General features: G+C 44.0%; 1 protein-coding gene across 2 annotated transcripts in view; it reads left to right on the forward strand.

The window, feature by feature from the left end:
* Positions 1-267: 267 nt before the first annotated feature.
* Positions 268-21,302, forward strand: part of ARHGEF37 (Rho guanine nucleotide exchange factor 37) — a 53,645-nt gene continuing 32,610 nt past the window's right edge. For both annotated transcript variants that reach the window (XM_004042796.5, XM_055386184.2), the window contains exons 1-3: positions 268-558; positions 16,683-16,879; positions 19,967-20,090. In XM_004042796.5, the coding sequence (XP_004042844.5) occupies positions 16,694-16,879; positions 19,967-20,090 (310 nt within the window). In that variant the 5' untranslated portion in view covers positions 268-558; positions 16,683-16,693. The remainder of the gene's footprint in view (positions 559-16,682; positions 16,880-19,966; positions 20,091-21,302) is intronic.

The following is a 21,302-nucleotide window of genomic DNA, read 5'->3' on the forward strand; positions in this document are numbered from 1 at the left end:
CCAGGAGAGCTGGGGCAAGAACCAAGGGCTCCTCGGCAGCCAACACTAAGAATTAAATTGAGGCCCAGCCCTACAGTTTGGTGATTCGGGCAGCAGCAAAGGTATCCAGTAATACCGGGGTCAGCATTCCCACCGGGTGGCCTAAATGCCGGCTCCTGTTTTCTGGATGACGAGCCCGGAGAAGGTGGCTTAATGAGAGGCCGCGGGAGGGTGGGTGCCGGCACGTCGCTAAACTCCTCCTGCAATCCTTCGGGTTGGCTGCCAGCCAGGGCACGGTTCCGAGCCGGCCGGGGCTGACTCCGGGAGCAGCGAACAGAAAACAACCTGGCTCCAGAAAGACAATTAACAAAGGCTGGAGACCAGCCACCCCCTCGCGGCGCACGCACGCAGGCAGCTGCGTGGGCATAGCCGCGCCCGCCAGCGCCCTCGGTGGGCACAGCCACCCGGAGCGGCGCGGGTGCCGGGAGCTGGGCGACGCACCCCTCCTGCCCCGGCTGCGCTGTTGCCCGGGCGGCCGACCTCCGTGCGTGAGCGCCGGCAGGCACCTTGCGCGCGCGGGTGAGTCCGCTGGGCGTTTGGGGCCTGGTCAAGCAGGATGGGGCTGGAGAGGGGTGCAGGAAACAGCTGCTGGGAGGATCAGAAAAGGGAGGTGGGACAGAAAGGCAGGATGCGACGACCTCCCGGGTCCCAACTTGCTTGGTAGCTAGCTTTGTGTCTTGAGCCTTATGGGAATGTAAGCCACCTGGTCCATATGGCCTACCCTAGTCGTTTTACAGGTGGGAAACTGAGGCCCAGGGAGGTTAGCCGGCCTGGAAAAACATTATTATTCTTTGTTCCTGTTTCTCTCTGCCTTCTTCCGTGCAGGATTTCAGACAGCTTTTAGAAAGAATGCATACATTATAACAACGGAAAAATACAAACAATGGTAAAGAATCCTTGCCAAGCAAAATATAATTATGAATAGACAGTCAAGGCCAGGAAAAAAGAGAACAGAAATCCGTGATCCATAGGTGAGGTGACTTGGCTAAGGTCCCTCAGAAAAGTCGTGCCAAAGCTGGGACTAGAAGTCAGAACGTCCGGCTTCTGAACGCCAGAAACTTACAGTGGGGAAGCAGACAGCCTGCCCGGGCACTGGTTCTTAACCTTCTGGGGTCCCTGACCCCTTAGAGATCTGTGTCCACTCCCCGCAGAAGGGTTCACACAAAGCCTTGTGCACAGTTTGAGATCTGACATGAATTCCTGCTGTAAGGAATGCCTGCAGGCTGGTACTCAGGCAGGGTGGTTTCAGAGCACTTTCTTTGCTCCTTTGAAGGGAGGCAGCTGGTGGAGGAGTACCTGCTGTGCGTCCAGACAGCTAGCTGTGTGATCCAGGAAGCATAGTTTAACCTCTTCAAGGCCTAGTTTTATGTGTAGACTGGGGATGAGAGTGTCTGCTTCATCCTCCAGGTTATTGTCAGACTTAAGAATGAACATAAAGGCTAGTGCTTGACATAATATATGCTCAATAAAAGTGCTGACGATTATAGGGTGACTATAGTTTACAATAATCTATTGTATATTTCAAAATAGCTAGAAGAGAATAATTTGAATGGTTCTAGCATAAAGAAAAGACAATATTTAAAGTGATGGATATCCCAAGTACACTGATTTGATCTTTATAAATATATTAAAGTATCACAGGTACCCTGAAACTATGTACGTCTATTAGGTACATAGTTTAAAATTTAATTTAAAATTCAAATTTAAAAAAATTTAATTTAATTTAATTAATTTAAAAAAAAAAGTGATGACACAGAAAATCATCAAAGCTGTGGTAGTTAGGAAAGGGTGATGACCTGGAAGAAATTGGGCTGTATCTGAAATAAAATACAATTTAAAAAATTATAAACATGAAAAAATAAAGTCAGCCCTAAAATAAAGTCAGACCACACCACATACCTTCGTGATGGTATCCTAAATAAGGGTGCAGCAAGGTACTACCCTCAATATTTGACTCCAAGTCAAAAGCTGAAAGTAGAAACTACCAGATACTGTAACAAGGAGTGTTTACTGGGCTTCACTTGCCTCTTTCAAATGGGGTCAACACCCCGTTTTTTTGTTGTTGTTTCTTGTTTGTTTGTTTTAGACGAAGTCTCACTGTCTCCCAGGCTGGAGTGCAATGGCACGATCTTGGTTCACTGCAACCTCCGCCTCCTGGGTTCAAGCAATTCTCCTGCCTCAGCCTCCCGAGTAGCTGGGACTACAGGCACACGCCACTATGCCTGGTTAATTTTTTGTATTTTAGTAGAGACGGGGTTTCACCGTGTTGCCCAGGCTGATTGCAAACTCCTGAGCTCAGGCAATCGCTTACCTCGGCCTCCCAAAGTGCTGGGATTACAGGCGTGAGCCACCGTGCCTGGCCTATAGAGTTTGTTTTTAAATGAGAGGAAAGAGGACATAAACTGGGACCTGAGCAGCACCCACCCTTATTCAGCAGTAGAGCCTCAGCTGAATTTCTGCCAGGGAATAGGAGTTGCTGGCAGTTGGCTCACATCCCTCTTGGATCAGCAGATTACTGTGGTAAACAGTGCCTTGGTTGATTCTGCCCTAGATCAAATAAATGGCTTTTTATTTAACTAATGAGGTAGGGAATGTGTTTTCATGTGCTGTAACAGAAGCAAAATGGCATTTGTAGAGCTTGACTGTCCAAAGCCTATTGCTTGTTTATTGATAGGCTGAAGAATTTGTTTATTTGTTTGTTTATTTAGAGACAGGGTCTCCTCACTCTGTCGCCCAGGCTGAGTGCAGTGATGCAGTCACAACTCACTGCAGCCTCAACCGCCCAGGTTCAAGCAATCCTCCTGCCTCAGCCTTCTGAGTAGCTGGGACTACAGGCATATGCCACTACACCTGGCTAATTTTTTACTTTTTGTAGACACGGGGTCTTGCTATATTGCCCACGCTGGTCATGAACTCCTGGATGCCAGTGATCCTCCCACCTCAGCCTCCCAAAGTGCTGGGATTACAGGCATGAGCCACTGCGCCCAGAGAATTTTGTAATTCTAATAATTGTTATTATTTTCTTAATTCTCTAATACTGGAAGGCTCAAGAACTTTAAATCTATGGATCCAAACTTGTGATGACATAGCCTGGGCAGACTCACTTATCTATAAAAATAACTGCTTTAAAAAAATACTGTGTTGTCTCCTTCCTCTTTTGGAAGACCTTTTTAGGCCTTCCAAATAGAACTGGGGAAATATGGCTAAGGACAAACAGCTGCTGTTTGATTTGGGTTAAGACACATACCACCTGTCCTTTCCATGTATTTATAAAGGGGAGTTTTTCCTCCAGGAGAGAGAGAGAGAATGTGTATGTCTGTCTGCATATGGGAGAGGGGATGTCTGCTGCTGTCTTTCCGCCTCACTTCCAATCATTTATTTATCAACACAGAGAAGTCCTTTTCTGTAAGCACAGTGACTTGGAAAATTCCTTCCCTTTTTGGCTCTGTGGCTCTATTTTGTTTCACAGTAGTTTCTAAAATATTAGGATGTTTTTTCTAATTTTGACTCTGAACTGTTCTTTATATGTTTCTTTTCTTTTTCTTTTTTTTTTTTTTCTCTTGAGATGGAGTCTCGCTCTGTCGCCCAGGCTGGAGTGCAATGGCATGATCTCTGCTCAAAATAACCTCCACCTCCTGGGTTCAAGTGATTCTCCTGCCTCAGCCTCCTGAGTAGCTGGGATTGTAGCTGGGATTACAGGCATGTGCCACCACTTCTGGCTAATTTTTGTATTTTTAGTAGAGACAGGGTTTCACCATGTTGGCCAGGCTGGTCTTGAACTCCTGAGCTCAGTTGATCTGCCTGCCTTGGCCTCCCAAAGTGCTAGGATTACAGGCATGAGCCACCATGCCCAGCCTTCTTTATATGTTTCTATATTGTTTATTTAGTTATATAATGAGCAAGAGCCTCTTTCATTATTTAAACAATTTTTCTAAATGTTGTCCAAAGAATATATATGGGTGGCAAATAACCACTTGAAAAGATACTCAAGATCATTACTCATTAGGGAAATGCACATTAAAACCTCAGTGAAATATCACTTCATAACTATTAGGATGGCTAAAATGAAAAGATTGGCTCTACCAGATGTTGACCAGAAGGTAGAGGAACTGGAACTCTTATATACCATTGGTTGCAATGTAAAATGGTACAACTACTTTCAAAAAGATCTTAGTTAAATACACACTTAACTTATACAGTTAAATATACACTTATCATGTTATCTGGAAACTTCACTCCTAGGCCCAGCTTTATTGTAATAGTGAAACAGGAAACAAACAGTTGTTTATTCAGTGTGTGAAGAGACAAATTGTGGTATATCCATATAACAGAATTCTGCTAAGCAATGGAAAGTAATGATGTATTGATACATGCTTCCATATGAATGGATCTCAAAATAATTTTTCTGAAAGAAAGCCCCAGGCAAAAAACACTACATAGTGCACACTGTATTATTTATTTATTTATTTAGAGACGGAGTCTTGCTCTGTTGCCCAGGCTGGAGTGCAGTGGCGTGATCTGGGCTCACTGCAACCTCTGCCTCCTGGGTTCTAGTGAGTCTCCTGCCTCAGCCTCCCAAGTAGCTGGGATTACAGGTGTATGCCACCATGCCCAGCTAATTTTTGTATTTTTAGTAGAGACAGGGTTTCACCATGTTGGCCAGCTGGTCTCGAACTCCTGACCTCAAGTGATCCGCCTGCCTTGGCCTTCCAAAGTGCTTGGATTACAAGTGTGAGCCACTGTGCCTGGCCTGTATTTTTCATTTTATATAAAATTCAAAGGGAGTTACTATTCCATACCTGACCTCAAACTTTTTGGTGGCTTCCAAGAAGAACCAAGAGTTGTGTATGACCATATCAGTCTAACTCCAGTTGCAACAATGTCATTGACAATTTGATATTTATTCTGCCAGTGTTTGCCCATGTCTTTCATTCATTAATTCAATTAATTGAGCACCAACTAAACGCTAGATCTAGAGTAACCACTAGGTAATGCACCGATGAATAATAGACACATGATCCCTGCCCTCATGGAGTTTACATTATTTTGAATGAAACTCTGAGTCATACAACAAATAGAATAAACAAAATAATTATCATGGGAAAGGAGTGGTTCTTTTGAAGTGTGATGGAAATCAGTGATAGACTTGTCTGGGTTTCAAGCAGAGAAGTAAAGTGACAAATTTTCTGTTTTTCTGTTTTTTGTTTTTGTTTTTGAGATGGAGTCTTGCTCTGTTGCTCAGGTTGTGCAGTGGCGCAATCTCAGCTCACTGCAACTTCCGCCTCCCAGTTTCAAGTGATTCTCCTGCCTCAGCCTCCCGAGCTGGTACTACAGGCATGCACCACCATGCCTGGCTAATTTTTCTTTTAATTTTCAGTAGAGATGGGTTTTCGCCATGTTGGCCAGGCTGGTCTCGACCTCCTGACCTCAGGTGATCCACCTGCCTCAGCCTCCCAAAGTGCCGGGATTACAGGTGTGATCCACCATGCCCAGCCCAATTTTATGTTTTTGAAAGACCACTCCACTCTGATGCTGTGTATCCAGTCAGGAAGCTGTTGTACCAGTCCAGGAGAAAGGTGGTGGAGGTTTAGAGCCAGATGGTCTCAGAGTTGGAAAGCACAAATTAGTAGATATCTTTAATAAAACAAAACAGAGCCCAGAGGTGGACACTGATCAACACTCTTTGAATTTAGTAGTTTTATCACTTTTTAGTCCTTATTACTGTCCTGTCTGTGCCCTCTACACCAGCCTCCACCACTGCCTCTTATTCCGTACATGTAAGTATGTCACAAGAGACTGACAACACCTTCCTGGTCCAGATACACTGGACTACAGCATTCCTTTGATCTACTGATCTAGTTGACTGTCAGTAAGAGAATGAGGAAACTCTGGCATGACCAGTTTTTATTAAATTAGCCTATGCTGACTCCAGATGATCTCTGTTTCCCTTTCTAAGGGCTAATGAACTATTTGTTTTAATCAAGTGGCAGAAATCCAGCTCAGAGTGGCTTAGGCAAAAGGGGGATGAGGAATAAAAATGTATTCACTCATATGAAAAAGGGAATCAGCCTCTATCATGGCTGAAATGAGTCATGCCATCATTTCAGTCTCTCTCTCAGTCTCTCAGTTCTGTTTCTATGGTATTAGTCTTATTCTCAGTAACGCTCTGATATATAGTTCTTCTTATTATTACGATTAGCTGTTCATGGCACCTGCTTAAATATTATGCATCTAGATCGGCCATGTGTCTTTAGACAACTTCATACATCTGATCAATGGTAATGCTACCCTTTCCATCTTAACAATAATAGAAGCAAAAAACCACAGCTACTATAATTGAGAGTTTACCATGTACCAGGCACTCTATTAAATATTTTACTTGGATTATCTTAAGAAATCTTATAACAACCCTGTAAGAAAGGTTATATAAATATCCTAGGAAAGCCAGCTAATGGATTGCAGAATCAGCATTTGAAATGACATTTCTCTGGCTCCAGGGCCTGGGCTCCTAACCTTCACCATACCTCTCACAATCAATCTTTAGGACTAAGAAGAGGAAAGCACTTCACCAAACAGTGTGCCTCTCTCTTACTTTTTCTGAACATCGGTCTTAAAATATGCTTGGTAGTGATAGTAGGGATGGGACTTTGGAAGTGATCCTTATAATTTTGTTGATTCCAGCTCTTTTGGGGGTTTTAGAGTTCTGGAAGCTCTTTGTACAGGATCCTCCCTTCTGACTATGGTGTCTATCTTTATAAACCAGGCTTGGTAGCCAGGGTCCCTATGTGCACATTCCTGTTTCTGTAGGTCTTCCCTCCCTTTATTCTTTTTTTTTTTTTTTGGAGACTCCACTCTGTCGCCCAGGCTGGAGTGCAGTGGCATGATCTCAGCTCAGTGCAACCTCCGCCTCCTGGGTTCAAGCGATTCTCCTGCCTCAGCCTCCTGAGTAGCTGGGATTACAGGCATGTGCCACCACGCCCGGTTAATTTTTTTGTATTATTAGTAGAGACAGGGTTTCACCATGTTGGTCAGGCTGGTCCTGAACTCCTGACCCCGTGATCTGCCCGCCTTGGCCTCCCAAAGTGCTGGGATTACAGGCGTGAGCCACGGTGCCCGGCCTGTTTGTTTGTTTGTTTCTTTTTTTGAGACAGAATCTTGCTCTGTCAGATTTTCTTTCTTACAGGGTTGTTATAAGATTTCTTAATATAATCCAAGTAAAATATTTAATAGAGTGCCTGCACTCCATGCCAGGCTGGAGTGCAGTGGCATGATCTCAGCTCACAGCAACCTCTGCCTCCAAGGTTCAAGCAATTTTTGTGTCTCAGCCACCCAAGTAGCTGAGATTACAGGCGTGTGCTACCACGCCTGGCTAAGTTTTCGTATTTTTTAGCAGAGATGGGGTTTTGCCATGTTGGCCAGGCTGGTCTCGAACTCCTGGCCTCATGTGATCTGCCCGCCTGACCTTCCAAAGTGCTGGGATTATGGGCATGAGCCACCATGCCCGGCCCCTTTATTCTTCAACAGGATCCTTTGCTCTCATGATGTCTGAGCTTCACCTTTGACAGCTTTCTATGAACCATTCCTGGAGTCTGAGACCAGATTGTTTTCCTTTTTCCCGCCTTCCTTAAATGTTTAAATTGGCTCCTCCTGGGAGTAAGAAAGGGAAAGAAAAAAAATTAAAAAAAAATAAATAAAATGGCTCCCCTTTAAAGCCTTGGGCAGCTAGCTGATGGATCCTCAACTTTCCCTGCCCTGACATTTTATCTTCTGAAAGAACTTTCAAATGATAGTTTCACTTTCCCCAGAGATCTGCTTAGTTCCATTTTTCCATTCAGTTCCTCCAGTTGGTCAAAACTAGGCCAGGCTCAGTGGCTCATGCCTGTTATCCCAGTGCGCTGGGAGGCCAAGATGAGAGGATCACTTGAGGCCAGGAGTTAGAGACCAGCCTCGGAAACAAGTGAGACCCTGTCTCTACAAAAAGTTAGAAAATTAGCTGGGTATGGTGGCACATGTCTGTAGTCCCAACTGTGTGGGAGGATTGCTTGAGCCCAGGATTGCATCACTGTGCTCCAGCCCTGGGTGACAGAGTGAGATCCTGTCTCTTAAAAAAAAAAAAAGTTTGGAATATTGTTTCCTCTTGTTACTTTTCTCTCTTGAAAGGGATTAAATAATCAGGATGTCCATATCATTTTTTAAAAGTTTTATTATGTTTTTAATTGACACATAATGTTTTATTAATTAATTTATTTATAAGACAGGATCTCACTCTGTTGTCCAGGCTGGAGTGCAGTGGCATGATCACTGCTCACTGTAGCCTCAACTTCCGGAGTTCAAGCGATCTTCCCACCTCAGCATTCCAAGTAGCTGGGACTACAGGCATGCACCACCATGCCTGGCTAATTTTTTGTTTTGTTTTGTTTTTGAAACGGAGTTTCCCTCTTGTTGCCCAAGCTGGAATGCAGTGGCGAGATCTCAGCTCGCTGCAACCTCTGCCTCCCAGGTTCAAGTGATTCTCCTGCTTCAGCCCCCCGAGTAGCTGGGATTACAGGTACCCGCCATCACGCCTGACTGATTTTTGTATTTTTAGTAGAGACGGGGTTTCACCATGTTGGCCAGGCTGGTCTTGAACTCCTGACCTCAGGTGATCATCCCGTCTTGGCCTCCCAAAGTGCTGGGATTACAGGTGTGAGCCACCATGCCCGGCTGCCTGGCTAATTTAAATTTTTTTTTTTTTAATAGAGATGGGGTCTCACTGTGTTTCCCAGGCTGGTCTCCACCTCCTGAGCTCAAGCAATCCTCCCACCTTAGCATCACAAAATGTTGGGATTACAGGCATGATCCACTGTGCCCAACCTACATCATGTTTTAATTTAAATAGTTCCTCTGCTTTTAGTGGAGTGAAACCTGGAACAAATAACCAGATATTTTAAATACCTTATCCTAATTGTAGACCTACTTTTTCCTGATCTTTGTATTTCTGGAATCCTGCAAAATGCTTGGCATGTAGTAGTTGCTCCAAATACTTGTTGAATGAATGTGGGAATGCCCAAATCCCTCTGTGCCAGTGTGAACAGAAGAGAAGAGAGAGAAGAGGATTAACTCAGTTTTATTCTATTCTAGAATCAGAAGCAGTAGCTTGCTGCAGAAGTATTAACTGCAGATCATTCAACTTTTTTTTTTTTTTTTGAGATGGAGTCTCACTCTGTTGCCCAGGCTGGAGTGCAGTGGCACAATCTTGGCTCACAGCAACCTCTGCCTCCCAGGTTCAAGTAATTCACCTACCTCAGCCTCCTGAGTAGCTGGGATCACAGGTGCACACCACCACGCCTGGCTAATTTTTGTATTTTTAGTAGAGACGAGGGTTCACCATGTTGGTCAGGCTGGTCTCGAACTCCTGACCTCGTGATCAGCCCACCTTGGCCTCCCAAAGTGTTGGGATTACAGGTGTGAGCCACCGCGTCTGGCCTGGCTATTTTATTCTTTTTTTTTTTTTTTTTTTTGAGACAGAGTTTCGCTCTTCTTGCCCAGGCTGGAGTGCAGTGGTGTGATCTTGGCTCTTGGCTTACTGCAACCTCTGCCTCCCAGGCAGAGAATGGCTGCCATCTCAGACTCCAGAGTAGCTGGGACTCCAGATGTGCATCACCACACCCGGCTAATTTTTTTGTATTTTTTATAGAGATGGGGTTTCACCACGTTGCCCACTGTGGTCTCAAACTCCTGAGCTAAAGTGATCCTCCTGCCTCGTCCTCCCAAAGTTCTGGGATTATAGGTGTGTTCTGTAATTTAATTGAGGTGGTGGCTACACCAATCTACACGTAATAAAATAGAATAGAACAATCAAACACAAACATGTATTATGCCAATGCCCATTTCCTGGTTTTGATGTTGTGCTATATTTAAATAAGATGTAACCACTGGGGAAACATGAGTGAACAGTACAGAGGACCTCTTTTAGTTCTTTTTTTCTTTTTTGAGACCGAGTCTCTCCCTGATGCCCAGGCTGCAGCGGCACAATCATGGCCATGCCGTGCATGGCTCTCTGTGGGCTCAACCTCCTGGGCTCAAAACAGTCCTCCTGCCTCAGCCTCCTGAGGAGCTAGGACTTTTGTGTTCCATCTCAAAAAAAAAAAAAAAAAAAAGTTGAATGTTCTAGAGTTAATACTTCTGCAGCAAGCTATTGCTTCTGCCCAGGCTGGTGTCAGACTCCTGAGCTCAGTCAATCCACCCACCTCAGCCTCCCAAAGTTTGAGGATTACAGGCGTGAGCCACCGTGCTCGGCCAGCCTTTGTCTTTTTTTAAGAGATGAGGTCTCTCTCTGTTGCCCAGGCTGGAGTGCAGTAGTGCCCTCATAGCTCACTGCAGCCTTGAACTCCTGGACTCAAGTGATCCTCCCTCCTCAGCTTCCTGAGTAGCTGGGATGATAGGTGTGAGACCATTTGCCTGGCTTCTCCCAGGCTTTTAAGCTGCTTTGTCCTGAGAGTATTGCAAAGATAGTGAATAACTTAAGCTATACAGACAGTCGCCGACTTATGATGATTCGACTTTATGAATTTTTGACTGTAAGATGGTGCAAAAATGATACACATTCAGTAGAAACCGTACTTTGAGTACCCATACAACTATTCGATTTTTCACTTTCGATACTGTATTCAATTAATTACTCTAGATATTGAACACTTTGTTATAAAACAGATTTTTGTATTAGATGATTTTGGGCAACTGTAGGCTAATGTAAGTGTTCTAAGCATGTTCGAAGTAATCTAGGCTAAGCTATGATGTTCACTAGGTGTCAGGTATATTTCATACATTTTTTACTTATACATTTTTCAACTTATAATGGGTTTATCAGGACATAACCTCATTGTAAGTCGAAGAGCATCTGTATAATATTTTGCTTTTACATTTTTATTTTGAAATAATTATACATCAAGGTGAGGTTGCAACAATAGCAAAGGGAGGTCCTCTGTACTGTTCACCCATGTTTCCCCAATGGTTACATCTTATTTAAATATAGCACAACATCAAAACCAGGAAATGGGCATTGGTATAATATATGTGTTTGTGTTTGATTGTTCTATTCCATTTTATCATGTGTAGATTTGTGTAGTCACCACCTCAATTAAATTACAGAATATTCTGTTGTAGGCAATAACACTGTCACCACAAAGTTCTCTCTGTTATTATTCTTTTATACTCACACCCACCTGCTGTCCATCCCCATCTCTAACCAGGCAGCCACAAATCTGTTCTCTATCTCTACAATTTTCTTTGTTATTAAATGGAATCACACAGTATGTGACATTTAAAGATTGGCTTTTTTTCACATAGCATCATGCCCTCGAGAACCATCCAAGCTGTTGCTGTATCAGCAGTTCGTTCCTTTTCATTTCTGGGTATTCAGTGGCATGGATGTACCACTGTTTGTTTAACCATCATCTATTAAAGGAAATTTTGGTTGTTTCCAGTTTTTGAATATTACAAATAAAGCTTCTGTGAACACTTATGTACAGGTTTTTGTACATAAGTTCTCTTACTGCGGGATGTCCAGACATGCAATTGCTGAGTTATACAGAAAGTGTATGTTTTATTTTTGAAGAAACTGACAAACTGTTTTCCAGAGTGGCTGTACCATTTTACATTTTCTTGTTTTTTTTTGGTTTGTTTGTTTTTGTTTTTGTTTTTGTTTGAGATGGAGTCTCGCTCTGTCATCCAGGCTGGAGTGCAGTTGCACGATCTTGGCTCATCACAACCTCCGTCTCCTGGGTTCAAGCAATTCTCCTGTCTCAGCCTCCTGAGTAGCTGGGATTACAGGTGCCCACCACCACACCCGGCTAATTTTTATATTTTTAGTAGAGACGGGGTTTTGCCATGTTGGTCAGGCTGGTCTTGAACTCCTGACCACAGGTGATCCACCCACCTCAGCCTTCCAAAGTGCTGAGATTACAGGTGTAAGCCACTGTACCCAGGCATTTTACATTTTCACCAGCAGTGTATGAGAGATCCAGTTTCTCCACATTCCTGCCAGCATTTGATATTCTATAATATTGTTTTGGTAGCAGCTTTACTGAGCTATAATTCATATCATATGGTTTGCCCATTTAAAGTGTACAAATCAGTAGTTTCTAGTATATTCACAGACTTGTGCACCCATCACCACAGTTTAGAACATTTTCATCATTTCCCCAGAAAACGTTGCATCCTTCAGCTCCAAACTCCAATTCTCCATCCCCTCAGCCTTAGGCAATTGCCAATCTTTCTGTTTCTGTTTCTATAGATTAGCTTATTCTGGTCATTTCATATAAATGCAATAATAAAATATGTGGCCCTTTGTGGTTGCCTTTTTTCACTAAGCATAATGTTTTTAAGATTCATTCATGTTGTAGGACATATCAATACAGTTGATCCTTGAACAACATGGGGGTTGGGGCACCAACATGTGCCAGGGAAAATCCACTTATAACTTCTGACTCACCAAAAACTTAACTACTGATGGTCCACTGTTCACTGGAAGCCTTACTGATAACATAAACGGTTGATTAACACATATTTTGTATGTTATATGTATTATATACTGTATTCTTAAAGTAAGCTAGAGAAAAGAAAACGTTATTTAAAAAATCATGGAGAAGAGAAAAAATGTTTACTATTCGCTAAGTGGAAGTGGATCATCATAAAGGTCTTCATCCTTGTGGTCTTTGTGTTGAGTAGGCTGAGGAGGAGGAGGGGTTGCCCTTGCTGTCTCGGGGGTGGCAGAGGCAGAAGAAATTCTGTGTGTAAGTGGACCCATGCAGTCAAACCCATGCTGTTCAAGGGTCAGTTGTACTTCATTTCTTTTATTGCTGAATAGTATAGATATTTTTCCTTTAAACAATTATTAGTTTATTTTTCATGCTATTTTAAATGGATATCTAATAGTTGGGGAGTATATGTGATATTTCGATACCTGTATACAATGTGTAATGATCAAATAAGGGCATGATGTTTTTAAAGAAATAACAATGAGGTTTTTCCATTACACAGGCTATAATCTAAGGGATAACACATGCTGCTACAGAGAGGTTTTTCCTGCTAGGAGGTCTAGATTGCAATTAACCTAAGTGCAAATTAATGCTGTTTTAAGTCTTTAGTAGTTCTCTGTAAAGTATTTCTCATGATTTTATTTATTTAGCAACACTTTTGACTTGTGGAACCTGAATAGCTTTCCTGAAATTCTATGGGGATCTTTCTAGGGAAGCTGTGCACAGGTAGTGAATGTTGCCATTCAGGCCAGGGACAAATCAGCAGATCACAGGGTGTGTTTGGGAGCCAGAATACAGCTATGCATCAGACAGATTTGTTTCAGGATCTTTCTGGGCCTTTGCCCTCTGTACATCCCTGCCCTCCCCAAACATCCATTTATGTACTCTCCGATCTATGGAACAATGCCTTCGGCCTAAGACAGAAACTTCAGCAACTACTAATACATCCATAAGAACCATTTGTGTAGTAAATAGTATTAATCATCAGCATGGTGAGGCACAGAGGAGGATACAAGATGAATAGGTGCTCATCTTGCCTCCAAGAGCTTAGTGTCTAGCCAGGAAAATGAGCACCCTGAGCACAAGGTTACATGGGATCTGTGCCATTTTAAATATCATGAAGTATTTTAACCATCCAGAAAATAACAAAGCACAAAACAACAAATACCCACGTACTTACCTCCTAGCTTTGTTTAATTTTAACATTTTTGCCATGTATCCTCTGTACTTTTTTAAACAAAGTATCTCAGCTACTCAGCAATAAAAAGGAAGGAACTATAACTATTGATACCCACAATATACATGAATCTCCAGGGAATTATGCTGACTGAATAAAGCCAATCCTAAAAGATTACATACTGTGTGATTCCATTTACATGAATTTCGGGAAAGGACACAATTATAGAAATGGAGAACACGTTTGTGGTTGCCAAGGAGTAGGATAGGATGGGGACTGGAGCGAATTAGGTGAAAAGGCAACATGAGGGATGTTGTGTAACAATTGTGTATCTTACTGTGTCCATGTTCTTTTGTTGTTGTGTTTGTTTGTTTGTTTGTTTTTGAGACAGGGTCTCGCTCTGTCACCCAAGCTAGAGTGCAGTGGTGCAATCTTGGCTTACTGCAACTTCCACCTCCTGGGCTCAAGCAATCCTCCTACCTTGGCCTCCTGAGTAGCTGGGACCACAGGCATGTACCATCATGCCTGACTAATTACAAAAAAAATTTTTCTGTAGAGACAAAATCTCACTATGTTGCCCAGGCTGGTTTTGAACTCCTGGGCTCAAGCAAGCCTCTTGCCTTAGCCTCCCAAAGTTCTGGGATTACGTACATGAGCCACTGTGCCCAGCCCTATTTGGTACTTGTAAAACATTATACAGGTCTGTATTTTTTGTCCTAGTGTCTTTCCTCTTTCCCTGTTTCTGTTTTGGTCTGTATCTGACTGGTTGGTTATCTGACACTCTTGGAGTCTACTCCTGCTCTTGTTGTTTCTGCTGGTACTCACTCACAGGGGCATTCTTATATTTTTTATTCTAAACTCATCTTCAGGACATGGTTATCTGTGGCCTAAGTTAAAGACATGTCCTTCTGGAAACATTTCATTTTGTTGTGGCCACTCAGAATTCAGGATTTCTTTTTGTATAAATTTATCAGCTTTGGGCCACCTGGACCACATGTGTAGCATTGATTTGGACCTAAACCCAGTGAAGGCAGGTGTGTTGTTACAAATTTATGTTATGAAGGAGACCTTTTTTCCTCACCCAGAACCCAAGCCAGGATGAACTGTCTTTGTCATCTTCTGTGTGGATAGCTGCATTTTTTTTTTTTTTTTTTCTGATCCACCATTTCACAGAAGTCCTTGTGGCTGGGGGTGTCCCAGTTCTGTGAAGGAGCTTGTCTCCTATTCCTACCTGGGCACTAAGCCCAAGTCTCTGGTTCACTGAGTTTCAAATACTGTCTTCCCTACCCACCCCTCTACTTTAGGCCACAGCTGCATCAGCTCAGCTGCTCCCCACCGTAGTTTTCAATTCCCTGTTTGAGGGCCCTAGTGATTTCTTTTCCTCTCTTACAAGATCTGTCATGCAGTTAAAAAGTTTATTAGAGCTGATCTAGCATTCCTAAGTGTTTTGTAGTAGGAAAGTTTTTCAGATCATCTTGTCCATGGTATTGCCCTTTACGCTTTATTATTATTTTGAGATGGAGTCTTGCTCTGTCACCCAGGCTGGAGGGCAGTGGCGCAATCTCGGCTCACTGCAACCTCCACCTCCTGGGTTCAAGTGATTCTCTGACCTCAGCCTCCCGAGTAGCTGGGATTACAGGTGTGCACCACCACACCCGGCTAATTTTTGTATTTTGAGTAGAAATGCGGTTTTACCATGTTGGCCAGGCTGGTCTCGAACTCCTGACCCGGGTGGTTTGCCCACCTCAGCCTCCCAAAGTGCTGGGATTACAGGCGCGAGCCACCGCACCCGGGCCCTTGATACTTTATAAGTTAGAGATAAAGGATTGTAGGAGTTTCAGAGAAGAAAAGTGCAGCTGGTGGGAGTGAGAAATGAGGGGAGGATCAAGAGTGGCCTTAGAGAAGTGAATGCTGGGGGATAGGAACACAGGAGGGGCCATGGCAAGTGCAAAAGCAGCAAACGCCAATACAGGTATGGAGAAGAGCACTCAACTCTCTTTCCACTGCAGTACAACCTGTGAAGAGGAAATGAAGTTAGAGCCTGGAGTGCAGTCTGTGAAGGGGAAATGAGGTTGGAATCAGATCACTGAGCAGCAGGAAGCTACTAAAGTCTTACAGCAGGGCACACCATGTTCACAAGCTTTGTTTCAGGGAGTTTAAACTGGAAACGTGTCCAGAAAGAATGGGTGTGGTGGTGGCAGGAGAGCAGTGTGGATTAGGAAGGATGACTCTGAGGGCTGTGGAAATAGCCCAGGCGATGGGTAGTAAGGCCTAAATGGGGTAGCTGGTGGGATGGGGTGTAGGGGGACCACTGGGAGAGGGTGAAAGAGATTCAGCTGCACCAGATAAAGAAATCTAGGTCAAGAGCTGGATTGGAAATAGAAGAAAAGCCAGGCAAGCATGTTGTCTGGGTCCTGGGAAATGAATTCAAAATGTCAAGAATTATCTATTAAAAAAAATTTTTTTTTGAAAGAGTCTTGCTCTGTTGCCCAGGTTGGAGTGCAGTGGTGTGATCTTGGCTCACTGCAACCTCTGCCTCCCGGGTTCAAGTGATTCTTCTGCTCAGCGTATCTGAGTAGCTGGGACTACAGGAGCCCGCCACCATGCCTGGCTAATTTTTGTATTTTTAGTAGAGACGGGGTTTCATCATGTTGGGCAGGCTGGTCTCGAACTCCTGACGTCAGGTGATCTGCCCACCTTGGCCTCCCAAAGTGCTGGGATTACAGGCATGAGCCACCACCTAAAATGTCAAGAGTTATCAGAGCTGTTACCTGCCTTTCAATATTGTTCAGGTACTGCCTACAAATGCTAATAAACAGTTCATCTTGACTCTGTTTGCAGCTTAAGATGTTTTTAGGCCGCTTGATGAGTAATTGTCATTGAATTAGAGACAGCATGTCCCAATAGTTCTTCCTGGAAGTGAGTGGGGATGCTTTTGCTTTTCCCAGAACCTGCTGACATGGCCAAGCATGGAGCCGATGAGCCGTCCTCCAGGTCAGGGAGTCCGGACGGGGAAGGTAGGGCCTCTGAGGACAGATCGCTGCTTCATCAGAGGCTGGCTGTCCGAGAGCTCATCGACACTGAGGTCTCCTACTTGCACATGCTCCAGCTCTGTGCCTCTGACATCAGGAGCCGCCTCCAGCAGGTACTTGGGTGGGGTCACACACAACCTGTCTTTGTAGGGGCAAATGTGGGTCCCAGCTTCTGAGATCTCCCATCCATTCCTGGGGCAAGCTTGATAGAAAGGAAGCATGGTAGATGTGAAGTCTGACAGACCTGGATGTAAGCCCCAGTACTTCTTTTCCTTGGCCGTGCAACCTCCATCAAGGTCTTCCATGGCTTAGAGTCTTAGTGTATTCCTTGGCTAACCGGTGAGCAGAATAATCACTGGGAGACCTATGTGAGCTAATGAACAAGCCCTTTTCAAGTTTGGAACAGATTGCTTAAACTGACTCTTCTTCTTCTTCTTCTTCTTCTTCTTCTTCTTCTTCTTCTTCTTCTTCTTCTTCTTCTTCTTCTTCTTCTTCTTCCTCTTCCTCTTTCTCTTCCTCTTCTTCTCTTCTTCTTCTCTCTTCTTCTTCCTCTTCCTCTTCCTCTCCTTCTTCTCCTTCTCCTTCTTCTCCTTCTTCTTCTCCTTCCTCTTCTTCTTCCTCTTCTTCTCCTTCCTCTTCTTCTTCTTTTTTTCTTGCTTCCCCTTCAAGGGTCTTTTTATTCGATCGCAAAGTCACTGTCAGCGACTTGGCCTGGCCCTCTATGGCTTCCAACAAGGAAATGCTTAAAAGTCAGGAAATGCATTTGCTGCCTTTCCTAGTACCAAAAAGTGACTACAGCCTCTTTGGGTACCCTGAGATAAATCAATAGCATTTGCTTTTTCTTTACTTTTCTAACAGAATTCCAGACAAAAATAAATCTCATATATATTTATATATATATATATGTGTGTGTGTGTGTGTGTGTGTGTATGTATATTTATATTTATATACACACATTCATATATAGAGAGATCCCTCAATCAAGAAGAGGCAAAGGATCCAGCGTCCTCTGAGGTGCCCCTTGGCCTGGTGCAGGAAGGCCAGGAGGCACCAGCTGTCTTGCGAATCACCTTGAGATGTGCAGTGCTGAGCTGGTGTGGCATGGATGGGGGTCTGCAACAGCCCTCTCCCTCTAAGGAAGGTGGAGCTAGGACAAACCGGGGGAGCCCTCACTCAAGCTTTCCACACATCCTGAAACGTGAGCTGTACCTGATGGAGCTTTGAAACTAAAACCCAAAGTGCAGATACAAAAGGATTCCCTGATAGGCCTCTAGGGGACTGACTCCTTAGGGAAGAGTTCCAAGAGCATCAAGCAGCAGGGGCTGGGGGAGCCAGCAGGGAGGACATACACCCACAGCCCCCAGGCCCCCGAAGATAGGCGTCATGGGCACAGAGGCCTGCTCAGCCACAGGAAAGGGGCTGGGCTCTGTCCCCTCCTCAGGTCTCCAACCACAGCCCCTGCAGGCCCTCTGGCAGGGGAACCCAAAAGGCCAGGGCAAGGCTCGGATCACCCAGGAAAGCCCAAGGCAAACTTTATTTATTTATTTATTTATTTATTTATTTTTAGGAGACAGGGTCTCACTACATTGCCCAGACTGGTCTCAAACTCCCAGGCTCAAGTGATCCTCCCATCTCACCCTCCGAAGTCAGCCTCCTGATTAGCTAGGATTACAAGCACATGCCACCACACCGAGCCATGACCTGCATTCTAACTGTCTCATTTGCAGGGTGGTGATGTGGAGAAATTAGTACTGTGAGAGTTACTATTACAGTGCTTATTTTTTACATTTTCTTTTTTGGGTTTCAGAAATAATGCAGGCTCTTGCTTGCTATACATTTCAAGCATCCCCTAGCATTTGAACTCCATAAGGGCAAATATTTTGTTAAGTTGATTATATCCCAGTCTTGACACATAAATAACAGACTTAAAATTAGTCTTTCTTCATTGAATGAAATACCAATGTAGATAATGTAGAAAGTGAAGTACTTCTTTTATTTTACCCTCCAGAAATTGGGATTTTTCTCTATAGGCATTAAACAGGCAAATACAGTCGTATGTCGCTTAACACCAGGGATATGTTTTGAGGAATGCATAGTGAGGCAATTTCATCATGTGTGAACATCACAGAGTGCACTAATACAAACCTAGATGATATAGCCTACTACACACCTAGACTGGATGGTATGGCCTATTGCTCCTAGGCTATAAGTGTGTTCAGCATGTCACTGTCCTGAATACTACAGGCAAATGCGGCACGATAGTATTTATGTATCTAAACACAGAAAAGGTACAGTAAAAATATGATATTATAATCCTATGAGATCACCCTGGTATATGCAGTCCATCATTGATTAAAATGTTATGCAGTGCATGACTGTATATGTTGTTATTTATTTTAACAAAAGCAAGAGCAGACTCTAGATATTGTTCTTCAGTTAGCTTTCCCACTTGAGTGTGTGTCCAGCACATCCTTCCATGCTTGTGCATTTATATAGATGTCTTGCATCTTTTTAAACAGTGGTATAGCCTGGTTAATAGGGGCCAGAGAATGCATTTTGAGGTCATGGTGGTAGGTGCCAAGTATGTCAGAGGTGGAAAGAAGTCTAACTTCTCACCCTTCAATGACAGATGGGGAAACTGAGAGAAGCTAGCTGGCAGCAGACCTAGGCTAAAACCCCGGTTCAGCTTTTCTTCCACACTGAGTACTCCATCTGTTCCTCTCTTCTTGTAGAGTAATGAAAATACCTAATTTTTTTTTTTTTTTGAGATGGAATCTCACTCTGTCGCCCAGGCACGATCTCAGCTCACTGCAACCTCCCCCTCCCGGGTTCAAGCAATTGTCTACCTCAGCCTCCTGAGTAGCTGGGATTACAAGCGCCCACCACCATGCCGAGCTAATTTTTGTATTTTTAGTAGAGATGGGTTTCACCATCTTGGCCAGGCTGGTCTTGAACTCCTGACCTCATGATCCACCCGCCTCGTCCCCCCAACGTGCTGGGATTACAGGCGTGAGCCACTGCGCCCGGCCTGAAAATACTTAATTTATAACATTTCAAAATCCTTGCAAAATTCCACTGGGGCAGCCAATCTTCTCAGGAGTGATGGGAATGGTGTGAGTGTTCTGTCCTACTCTCGAAAGCCTGCAAATACATTCTATGGAACTCCCAACCACCTCTCATGGCTTCTTTGTTCCTTCCAGTTGCCGCAGGGAGATCTGGATGTCCTGTTCTCAAACATTGATGATATCATCAAAGTAAACAGCAGATTCCTCCATGATCTGCAGGAGACAGCCTCCAAGGAAGAGGAACAAGTGCAGCTAGTTGGTAAGCAAAAAACCTAAGGAGTTGTCAGCCTTAGATTCTCATAGAACTGTTCTCAGCGAGTGGTCACTGCTTAACTGTCTCCAGAGTTCCAGAGAAATGCAGCTCAATGGCAGTCTGTTTTGGGGATCTCCAAAACACAACATATCAGAGCCAGCAGGGCCCTCAAATAACAACTAGTCCAGTCCCATTGCTTTACAGAGACTGAGCCCCAGAGACAGAGAGGAATATGCTTACAGTCACAGAATTGTTAGTGATGCAGCTAAATCTTTAGTCTGTGTCTCTTTCACATTCATTCATCCAACAGTTATTTAATGAGCACCTGCAGTGTGCAGGCACAGCATCAACGAGAGAGTCTGAGCTTCTATTCTCATGGGTTGACAAGTTAGTGACAGAGACAGAAGATAGACAAACAACAGAATTGTAGGTAATAATTTGTAATTTGAAGGAAATAAATAGTCGTGGTAACTGCTGGGTGTGAGGGAAGGCCTCTGGAGGAGGGAACATGTGAGCTGAGATCTGAGTGTCAGGAAGGAGCTAGCCTTGAGAATATCTGAAGGGAGAGTAGAGAGCATAGTTGTGCAAAGACCCTGAGGCAAGGATGAGTCCAGAATGTTTAAAGGACAGACGGAAGGTTGATGTGGCTCCAGGGAAATTAGTGAGGGGAGACTGTTGGGGATAAAATAGAAGAGGCACGCAAGGACCAGATCATGCACAGCTTTATAGGTCATGGCAAGGAGTTTGGAGTTTATTCTAACTGTGATGGGGAGCCACTGGACAGTTTTGAGTGGGGAAGTGACATGGTTTGATTTATGTTTTTCTTTTCTTTTTTTTTGTTTTTTTTGAGACGGAGTCTCACTCTGTCGCCCAGGCTCGAGTGCAGCGGCATGATCTCGGCTCACTGCAACCTCCGCCTCCCGGGTTCAAGCAATTCTCCTGCCTCAGCCTCCCGAGTAGCTGAGACTACAAGCACGCGCCACCATGCCTGGCTACTTTTTGTATTTTTAGTAGAGACAGGGTTTCACCATATTGGTCAGGCTTGTCTTGAACTCATGACCTCTTGATCCACCTGCCTTGGCCTCCCATAGTGCTGGGATTACAGGCGTGAGCCACTGTGCCCAGCTGATTTATGTTTTTCAAAGATCTCTTCGGCTGCTGTGGACAATGGATTATGAGGGGGTGGTGAGAGTGGAAGCAGCGAGATCAGTTGGGGGC

This window comes from Gorilla gorilla, chromosome 4, assembly GCF_029281585.2.
Source record: "Gorilla gorilla gorilla isolate KB3781 chromosome 4, NHGRI_mGorGor1-v2.1_pri, whole genome shotgun sequence".
NCBI lineage: Eukaryota > Metazoa > Chordata > Mammalia > Primates > Hominidae > Gorilla > Gorilla gorilla.